This window comes from Oncorhynchus kisutch, linkage group LG22 (genome assembly GCF_002021735.2).
Source record: "Oncorhynchus kisutch isolate 150728-3 linkage group LG22, Okis_V2, whole genome shotgun sequence".
Classification (NCBI taxonomy): domain Eukaryota; kingdom Metazoa; phylum Chordata; class Actinopteri; order Salmoniformes; family Salmonidae; genus Oncorhynchus; species Oncorhynchus kisutch.
In genome coordinates this window covers 42,557,804-42,568,321 of record NC_034195.2, presented here as the reverse complement: position 1 = coordinate 42,568,321, position 10,518 = coordinate 42,557,804, and the positions used below count along the sequence as shown (strand labels likewise).

The window sequence follows — 10,518 nt, the reverse complement described above, 5'->3', positions numbered from 1 at the left end:
TGCCATCTAGTGTTCAATTGTGTAATTGTTCCAAAGTGTCCTTTACGCTGTATTAGCGTAGTCCTTGGAGTAGAAGACACCAAACATGTAAAAGCGAGCTCTTTGACAAAACAATCCATGCTGGTTAGTTCTACTGTTCACTACATACCACTATTTTAAATCGAAATGAGTAGCCAACATTTTTGTTACATTCGCTCAATTGTTCAAGTTCAATTGAGGTAATCAGCAGGGATAATGCCTACTGCGTTCGTATACTATTCTACTTATTATTCTACTGCGTCTTTAACAGGTAATTAAGGTTTCCCTTGCTCACCTGAGGAATGAATAAAAGGGTAACGTTTTGGACAGGACGTTTTTTTCTTCATCATTACGTCACCACCATCCTTACCAATTGAGGAATGGCCACAGTAAAGGAGAGAGCTGCCGCGCTGAATTTGTCTGGAAAGTTGTGTCTGCCTTCTCCAGGTACAAACGTTGACCTTTATTGATGGCTGTAGACGTATGCACGAATCATTAGCCTACATGGTCGTCATATTTTTCTACATAACAATCAAACCAATGACTCCCATGGATTTGTTGGTACATTTGACTTTCCCGTCTTGTTGTCCTTGAAGGCATTGAGTGGTCTACCAACACTGTTTATCAAGCACTGGCTGCTGATGGTTTAACCAAGCATATGGTTAAACCTATAACCAGTTTCTTTTCTCACTTATTTTGTGTTACAGGTCATGGCATGGTCCATAAGTCATTCCAGGCCTCTCCTATGTGGAGCAGCATCATTGCCAACCTCAAAATGTCAGTAAAGGTGAAGCGAAGGCGCTTTCACCTGAAGTCGCATAATGACTGCTTTCTGGGGTCAGATGCAGTGGCTGTGGTGTTGTCCCATATAGTCCAGAACAAGTTTTTTGAAGGTGCTGACATCTCACGGGACAAGGTGGTGCGTGTTTGTCAGGCCCTCCTGGACTGTAAGGTGTTTGAGACAGTTGGAGCAAAGGTCTTTGGCAAAGATAAGAGGCAATATGTTTTCCAGGACAGCAATGGTTACCTCTACAGGTTTCTGAACACACAAATGCCTTCTATGGATGAACTTGAAAAAGGAGTCCTTTCTCCTGGTATTCAAAGCACCTTTTGCAGTGCTTCTTGCAGGTGGTTATTTGTTTTGATTCTATTTTTATTTGAGACCAATCCATATGAAATATTAATTGGATGTAGTCTTTATTTAACTTTGCTTTCAAATGTTGCAGGCAAGAGGAGCAACTCTATTCACATGGTACACCTCTGAGATCCAACCAACTGTTGGACACTGTCCTGGGAAGTCTGAGTCCAAGCAAAGCACACATTGATTCTCCATTACCACAGACCCGTAAGTCATCTACTATGATAGTGTAAAGTCGGTATCATCTGATTTAACTACATCAGAGGTGCTGGTGTTGGGCAAAAACTAAAATGTGCTGCATCTCGGTCCCCAGGACTAGTATTGAACTCTAGTTGACAGTCCATTCCTTTACTCTGTAGTGGTTGATGAAGTGTTGCGTGAGGAAACGATGCTGAGACTGCTGCAGCTGGTAGAGCTCCCTATGTTGGACAATCTGTTAGAAGGTGGAGAGACCTCTCCCCGTCGCATGGCACAGAGGGACCCAGACTTGATTTACACCAGCAACTACCTGGACCGTGAGATCCTGAGGGCCTTCAAGGACTCACAGTATGTAGTGTGACTTATTGGTCTTACTTAAATAGCTAAGATGGATATTTTTAACATGAATTAAGCTTATCTCATGCAGGCCTACGGAGTATAATATTCCTGGTGGTGAGTGACAAAAGTTTCAGTGGCACATTATTATTATTTTATTCTGTTGAAGGGAGGATGATTGGCTTACAGCAGCATTGGACTGTCTGGAGTTCCTCCCTGACCAGCAGGTGGTGGAGGTGAGCCGTGATCTGCCCAGGTGTCCAAACGTGGTGGGTGTCGGCCAGGGTCAGCCCTGTTGTTCAGGCTCAGGCACCCAGCAGTGCAAACTTCTGCTGTATGAAACATTGGTGAAATACTATGGCCAGTCCGACCGCTCACCCCTGCTCGCCAACCACATGTCCGACATCTACACTGGGGTTACCGAATTACTAGGTGAGACCAGAGCTATGGCCACTTCATATTACTTGGGTCATGATTGGTCATATTTTGACTGTTTCCAGGCCAATCATAAGCAATTTGTAGGGCTGCATTAACTTGTGCTTCTTTTTTGCAGTGAATGCGAAGTTTTATAAAGCTCTTGAGGCACTGCAGTTGTGTTTGAAGCTTCTGCACCCTCGTAAGCGGGAGGAACTGCGCACATTGTTGAGCTTCATGGCTATGGCTGCAGACCCGCTGGAAATCAAGCTGGACAAAGAGGTGAAGACCATGGGTTAGTTATTTCTGTATGGAGTCAGCGTTCTTATTAATTTACTTTTGACTCATTTAACAGACGCTCTTATCCAGAGGAATTTACAGGCGCAATTAGGGTTGAGTGCCTTGCTCAAGATTTTCACAATGTTCTGGGATTTAAAAGTGGACTTTCGGTTACTGACCCAATGCTCTTAACTGCTACACTACCTGCCAGATCTTGATTAACCAGAATCAAATTGTGCATAATGTTGGAATAACTTGTATGGTCTCATTTTCAGATTGAGAACAAAATGGTTGTGAAGATGGCTTTTTCCAGAGCCATCATCCACAGCAAATCTTTAGCCAAAGAGAAAGTGGACCTCCTGGTGCTGTTTATGCTGGACAACCGCCATTACATTTTTAAGGTATTCTTGATTTGTTGACAGAGCAGTGACTGATTTATTTGTTTCCTTGAAAAGCTATATATACTGAGTGTAGAAAACATTGCTCTTTACATTGTGTACACACAGCTCAATATTAGAAAGGTGCTGGATTTGCCTCCCAGGTGGCGCAGTGGTCTTAGCGCTAGCTGTGCCACCAGAGATTCTGGGTTCGCGCCCAGACTGTCGCAGCCGGAGGGTCCGTGGGGCGACGCACAATTGGCCTAGCGTCGTCCGGGTTAGGGAGGGTTTGGACAGTAGGGTTATCATTGTCTCATCGCGCACTAGCGACTCCTGTGGCGGGCCGGGTGCAGTGCATGCTAACCAAGGTCGCCAGGTGCACGGTGTTTCCTCCGACACATTGGTGCGGCTGGCTTCCGGGTTGGATGCGCGCTGTGCTAAGAAGCAGTGCGGCTTGGTTGGGTTGTGTTTCGGAGGACGCATGACTTTCGACCTTCATCTCTCCCGAGCCCGTACGGGAGTTGTAGCGATGAGACAAGATAGTAACTACGAATAATTGGATACTATGAAATTGGAGAAAAATGGGGTAAAATAAATTGTAAAAAAAAAGGGGGATTTACACTGCGTGTACAAATAACTCATGTATTCTTATTACCACTATGTTGTGAATGCCATTTGAGCATGCAATCATTACATCAAGTTTGATATATGGCTGGCTTGAAACATTTCTGTCTCAGATACCAGGATCTTTGCACAAGCTGGTCAGTGACAAACTTGCCAGAGTTGTGCAAGGGGAACAACTAGATGTGACAGGTAAAATATCTATCTAGTAGTAGTCTTTGTGAAAGAGTGCTGACCGCCTCAAATACATCACTTACATTTTGCTCTCTCCATTGTCCTTAGGGTCCACATTCTGTCAGCAAGTCTCAACAAAGGCTTATACTGACTGTACTCAAAGAACAACACAAGAAGCGCTGTTGGTGTTACTGAGGAATATTCATGAAGACCCAAAGCACTCTGCCAAAGAGAGGAAACGGCTCCTCAGGCAATTTTACCAAGGCCACCCAGAAATATTTGTTCAGTATTTTGGAGATTCTGTGTCTGCTGTCGGTGTGTAGCCATTGTCAAAAGATCACTTTGTACATGTTTGTACATGCCTAGGTCACTTTGTATGCATGTGATTCTGAATTAAATTGAAATAAAGTCTTAATCAATGGACACCATGGTACATTGCACACTGTCATAATCATAAATAATGAAATTGTAGCCATCTGATAACTTATTGAACATTTTGACTTAAACTCATAGAAAGATGAGCTCCATTTCCCACAGTATCCAAAAGGCAATACACACATTGGAACTGATGTTGTGTATTTCTGAGTTCTTGACAGGAGTTGGAAGTTCGTCATTTTGGCCACAGTCGATGCCGTAAAACGCCATGTTCACCCGTTTCCACTTACCAAAGTCATATTGTATTTCTGGTCTTAATTTAGTGAGGGTCATGAATGAGGTTGGGTTTAAAATCACATTAAGAGATTGTAGAAATAGATGGGGTTTATGACTGGTAACTAGTGACCATTTTCACCGGTTAGTGCTATCAGGGATCCTTGGGACGTCCCTACCCTAAATCATAACCTTTTTATTTAACCAGGTAGGCCAGTTGAGAACAAGTTCTCATTTACAACTGCTACAGCAGGCCAAGATGACGCAAAGCAGTGTGACAAGTTACACATGGGATAAACAAATGTAGTCAACACAGAAATCTATGTACAGGGTGTGCAAATGTAGGGAGGTGAGGCAAAATGATTACAATTAAGAATCAACACTGGTGTGAGCTGTGCAGATGTGAAAGTAGAGCTATTGGGGTGCAAGAGGATAAATATGAGGAAGTTGGATGTACAGTGATTGGTAAGCTGCTCTGACAGCTGATGCTTAAAGTTAGTGAGGGAGATATGTCTCCAGCTTCAGAGATTTTTGCAATTTGTTTCAGTCATTGGCAGCAGAGAACTGGAAGGAAAAGGCGGCCAATGTAAGTGTTGGCTTTGGGGATGACCAGCGCAATATACCTGCTGGAGCGCATGCTACAGGTGGGTGTTGCTATGGTGACCAGTGAGCTGAGATAAGGCAGGGCTTTACCTATAAAATGATGACCTGTAGCCAATGGGTTTGGCGACAAATATGTAGTGAGGGCCAGCCAACGAGAGCATACAGGTTGGGGTGGTGGGTAGTATATGGGACTTTGGTGACAAAACAGATGGCACTGTAATAGACTTCATCCAGTATGCTGAGTAGAGTGTTGGAGGCTATTTTTGTTAATGACATCACCGAAGTCAAGGATCAGTAGAATAGTTTTACAAGGGTATGTTTGGCAGCATGAGTGAAGGACACTTTCTTGTGAAATAGGAAGCAGATTCTAGATGTAATTTTGGATTGGAGTTGCTTAATGTGCGTCTGGAAGGAGAGTGTACAGTCTAACCAGACACCTAGGTATTTGTAGTTGTCCAGAGTAGTGATGCTGGACGGGAAGGCAGGTGCGGGCAGCGATCGGTTGAAGAGCATGCATTTAGTTTTACTTGCATTTAAAAGCAGTTGGAGGCCACAGAAGGAGAGTTGTATGGCATTGAAGCTCGTCTGGAGGTTACTTAACACAGTGTCCAAAGAAGGGCCAGAGGTATACAGAATGGTGTCTTATGCGTAGAGGTGGATCAGAGAATCACCAGCAGCAAGAGTGACATCATTGATGTATACAGAGAAGAGAGTCGGCCTGAGAATTGAACCCTGTGGCACTCCCATAGAGACTTCCAGAGGTCCGGACAACAGGCCCTCCGATTTTACACACTGAACTCTATCAGAGAAGTAGTTGGTGAACCAGGCGAGGCAATCATTTGAGAAACCAAGGCTGTTGAGTCTGCCGAAAAGGATGTGGTGATTGACAGAATCGAAAGCCTTGGCTAGGTTGATGAATACGGCTGCACAGTAATGTCTCTTATCGATGGCGGTTATGATATCGTTTAGGATCTTGAGTGTGGCTGAGGTGCACCCATGACCAGCTCTGAAACCAGATTGCATAGCAGAGAAGGTGCGGTGGGATTCAAAATGGTCGGTGATCTGTTTGTTAACTTGGCTTTCGAAGACCTTAGAAAGGCAGGGTAGGATAGATATACAGTGCCTTGCGAAAGTATTCGGCCCCCTTGAACTTTGCGACCTTTTGCCACATTTCAGGCTTCAAACATAAAGATATAAAACTGTATTTTTTTGTGAAGAATCAACAACAAGTGGGACACAATCATGAAGTGGAACGACATTTATTGGATATTTCAAACTTTTTTAACAAATCAAAAACGGAAAAATTGGGCGTGCAAAATTATTCAGCCCCTTTACTTTCAGTGCAGCAAACTCTCTCCAGAAGTTCAGTGAGGATCTCTGAATGATCCAATGTTGACCTAAATGACAAATGATGATAAATACAATCCACCTGTGTGTAATCAAGTCTCCGTATAAATGCACCTGCACTGTGATAGTCTCAGAGGTCCGCTAAAAGCGCAGAGAGCATCATGAAGAACAAGGAACACACCAGGCAGGTCCGAGATACTGTTGTGAAGAAGTTTAAAGCCGGATTTGGATACAAAAAGATTTCCCAAGCTTTAAACATCCCAAGGAGCACTGTGCAAGCGATAATATTGAAATGGAAGGAGTATCAGACCACTGCAAATCTACCAAGACCTGGCCGTCCCTCTAAACTTTCAGCTCATACAAGGAGAAGACTGATCAGAGATGCAGCCAAGAGGCGCATGATCACTCTGGATGAACTGCAGAGATCTACAGCTGAGGTGGGAGACTCTGTCCATAGGATAGAGTCGTATATTGCACAAATCTGGCCTTTATGGAAGAGTGGCAAGAAGAAAGCCATTTCTTAAAGATATCCATAAAAAGTGTTGTTTAAAGTTTGCCACAAGCCACCTGGGAGACACACCAAACATGTGGAAGAAGGTGCTCTGGTCAGATGAAACCAAAATTGAACTTTTTGGCAACAATGCAAAACGTTATGTTTGGCGTAAAAGCAACACAGCTCATCACCCTGAACACACCATCCCCACTGTCAAACATGGTGGTGGCAGCATCATGGTTTGGGCCTGCTTTTCTTCAGCAGGGACAGGGAAGATGGTTAAAATTGATGGGAAGATGGATGGAGCCAAATACAGGACCATTCTGGAAGAAAACCTGATGGAGTCTGCAAAAGACCTGAGACTGGGACAGAGATTTGTCTTCCAACAAGACAATGATGCAAAACATAAAGCAAAATCTACAATGGAATGGTTCAAAAATAAACATATCCAGGTGTTAGAATGGCCAAGTCAAAGTCCAGACCTGAATCCAATCGAGAATCTGTGGAAAGAACTGAAAACTGCTGTTCACAAATGCTCTCCATCCAACCTCACTGAGCTCGAGCTGTTTTGCAAGGAGGAATGGGAAAAAATGTCAGTCTCTCGATGTGCAAAACTGATAGAGACATACCCCAAGCGACTTACAGCTGTAATCGCAGCAAAAGGTGGCGCTACAAAGTATTAACTTAAGGGGGCACGCCCAATTTTTCCGTTTTTGATTTGTTAAAAAAGTTTGAAATATCCAATAAATGTCGTTCCACTTCATGATTGTGTCCCACTTGTTGATTCTTCACAAAAAAATACAGTTTTATATCTTTATGTTTGAAGCCTGAAATGTGGCAAAAGGTCGCAAAGTTCAAGGGGGCCGAATACTTTCGCAAGGCACTGTAGGTCTGTAGCAGTTTGGGTCTAGAGTGTCTCCCCTTTTGAAGAGGGGGATGACCGCTGCAGCTTTCCAATCTTTGGGAATCTCAGACGATACGAAAGAGAGGTTGAACAGGCTGGTAATAGTGGTTGCAACAATTTCGGCAGATAATTTTAGAAAGTGAGGGTCCATATTGTCTTGCCCGGCAGATTTGTAGGGGTCCAGATTTTGCAGCTCTTTCAGAACATCAGCTGTCTGGATTTGGGTGAAGGAGAAATGGGGAGGCTTGGACGAGTTGCTGTATTTAGTGTAATGTGTGATGCTGTAATCACATATCAATAAAGCGATGTTCAGCACCCAGCATTAAGCACTTCAATCCTGAGAATATTTTTTGCTTTTACATTTATGTAAAATTTGCTTACTGCCCCAATAGGTCCACAGACAACGCAATCACACTGCACACTAACCTAACTCATCTGTACAAGATGAATACCTATGTAATAATGCTGTGCATCGATTACAGCTCAGCATTTAACACCATAGTACCCTCCAAACTTGTTATTAAGCTCGAGACCCTGGGTCTTGACCCGCGCTGTGCAACTGGGTCCTGGATTTTCTGACGGGCCGCCTCCAGGTGGTAGGAAACAACATCTCCACCCCGCTGATCCTCAACACTGGGGCCCCACAAGGGTACGTTCACAGCCCCCTCCTGTACTCCCTGTTCACCCATGACTGCATGGCCATGCACGCCTCGAACTCAATCATCAAGTTTGCAGACGACACTAGAGTGGTAGGCTTGATTACCAACAACGACGAGGTGGCCTACAGGGAGGAGGTGAGGGCCCTCGGAGTGTGGTGTCAGGAAAATAACCTCACACTCAATATAAACAAAACAAAGGAGATGATTGTGGACTTCAGGAAACAGCAGAGGGAGCACCCTTCTATCCACATCGACCGGACAGTAGTGGAGAAGGTGGAAAGTTTTAAGTTCCTCGGCATACACATCACGGACAAACTGAAATGGTCCACCCACACAGACAGCATGGTGAAGAAGGCGCCCTCCAGGACACCTACACCAGGACACCTACACCACCCGATGTCACAGGAAGGCCAAAAAGATCATCAAGGAGAACAACCACCCGAGCCACTTCCTGTTCACCCCGCTATTGTCCAGAAGGCGAGGTCAGTACAGGTGCATCAAAGCTGGGACCGAGACTGAAAAACTGCTTCTATCTCAAGGCCATCAGACTGTTAAACAGCCATCACTAACATTGAGTGGCTGCTGTCAACATACTGACTCAAATCTCTAGCCACTTTAATAATTAAAAATTGGATGCAATAAATGTATCACCAGTCACTTTAAACTATGCCACTTTATAAAATGTTTACATACCCTACATTACTCATCTCGTATATACTTTACCATCTACTGCATCTTGCCTATGCCGTTCAGCCATCGCTCTTCCATATATTCTTATTCATTCCTTTACACTTGTGTGTATAAGGTAGTTGTTGTGAAATTGTTAGATATTACTGCCCGGTCGGAACTAGAAGCACAAGCATTTAATTAGCATTTAATATCTCTCTGATTTGGTCCTGCCGTACATACCTACACGTACGCTACGGTCACAAGACGCAGGCCTCCTAATTGTCCCTAGAATTTCTAAGCAAACAGCTGGAGGCAGGGATTTCTCCTATAGAGCTCTATTTTTATGGAACGGTCTGCCTACCCATGTCAGAGACGCAAACTCGTTCTCGCCCTATAAGTCTTTACTGAAGACTCATCTCTTCAGTGGGTCATATGATTGAGTGTAGTCTGGCCCAGGAGTGGGAAGGTGAACGGAAAGGCTCTGGAGCAATGAACCGCCCTTGCTGTCTCTGCCTGGCCGGTTCCCCTCTTTCCACTGGGATTCTCTGCCTCTAACCCTATTACAGGGGCTGAGTCACTGGCTTACTGGGGCTCTCTCATGCCGTCCCTGGAAGGGGTGCGTCACCTGAGTGGGTTGATTCACTGATGTGGTCATCCTGTCTGGGTTGGTGCCCCCCCTTGGGTTGTGCCATGGCGGAGATCTTTGTGGGCTATACTCAGCCTTGTCTCAGGATGGTAAGTTGGTGGTTGAAGATATCCCTCTAGTGGTGTGGGGGCTGTGCTTTGGCAAAGTGGGTGGGGTTATATCCTTCCTGTTTGGCCCTGTCCGGGGGTGTCCTCGGATGGGGCCACAGTGTCTCCTGACCCCTCCTGTCTCAGCCTCCGGTATTTATGCTGCAGTAGTCTATGTGTCGGGGGGCTAGGGTCAGTTTGTTATATCTGGAGTACTTCTCCTGTCCTATTCGGTGTCCTGTGTGAATCTAAGTGTGTGTTCTCTAATTCTCTCTTTCTTTCTCTCTCTCGGAGGACCTGAGCCCTAGGACCATGCCCCAGGACTACCTGACATGATGACTCCTTGCTGTCCCCAGTCCACCTGGCCGTGCTGCTGCTCCAGTTTCAACTGTTCTGCCTTATTATTATTCGAACATGTTGGTCATTTATGAACATTTGAACATCTTGGCCATGTTCTGTTATAATCTCCACCCGGCACAGCCAGGGAGTTTTTCCTAGCCACCGTGCTTCTACACCTGCATTGCTTGCTGTTTGGGGTTTTAGGCTGGGTTTCTGTACAGCACTTTGAGATATCAGCTGATGTACGAAGGGCTATATAAATAAATTTGTGTAGCATTTCGCTACACTCGCATTAACATCTGCTAACCATGTGTATGTGACCAATAACATTGGATTTGATGTTGGTTGTGAAGCCTTTGCTGAATTTAATTCACTGCCTTTTTGTGACTTTGAAGGTGAGAATGGTAAAAAAATATATATTTAGAGGAATTAAATACTATGTATAAAACCAAAACATATATAAAACCTAAATATATATATACTGTATGTCCTTTGTTGGAGAATTTACTCTATTTTGTAACCCCAGGCTTTTTTTTACCGTTAGGAAAGTGTTGATTCAAATAATTAAA

At 44.4% G+C, this 10,518-nt stretch overlaps 1 protein-coding gene across 2 annotated transcripts; it reads left to right on the top strand.

Annotated features, from left to right (window-relative positions):
• Positions 1 to 95: 95 nt before the first annotated feature.
• On the top strand, positions 96 to 3,988 carry LOC109867425 (DEP domain-containing protein 7). Of its 2 annotated transcripts, XM_020456583.2 has the most exons (9): positions 96 to 465; positions 726 to 1,146; positions 1,245 to 1,363; positions 1,516 to 1,702; positions 1,860 to 2,122; positions 2,244 to 2,386; positions 2,659 to 2,784; positions 3,498 to 3,573; positions 3,664 to 3,988. In XM_020456583.2, the coding sequence occupies exons 1-9, from the start codon at positions 399 to 401 to the stop codon at positions 3,876 to 3,878; spliced, it is 1,617 nt and encodes a 538-aa protein (XP_020312172.1). In that variant the 5' UTR covers positions 96 to 398; the 3' UTR covers positions 3,879 to 3,988. The 2 variants fall into 2 exon arrangements, with proteins under 2 accessions (XP_020312172.1, XP_031656874.1); XM_031801014.1 differs by lacking the exon at positions 3,498 to 3,573.
• The last annotated feature ends 6,530 nt before the right edge of the window (positions 3,989 to 10,518 follow it).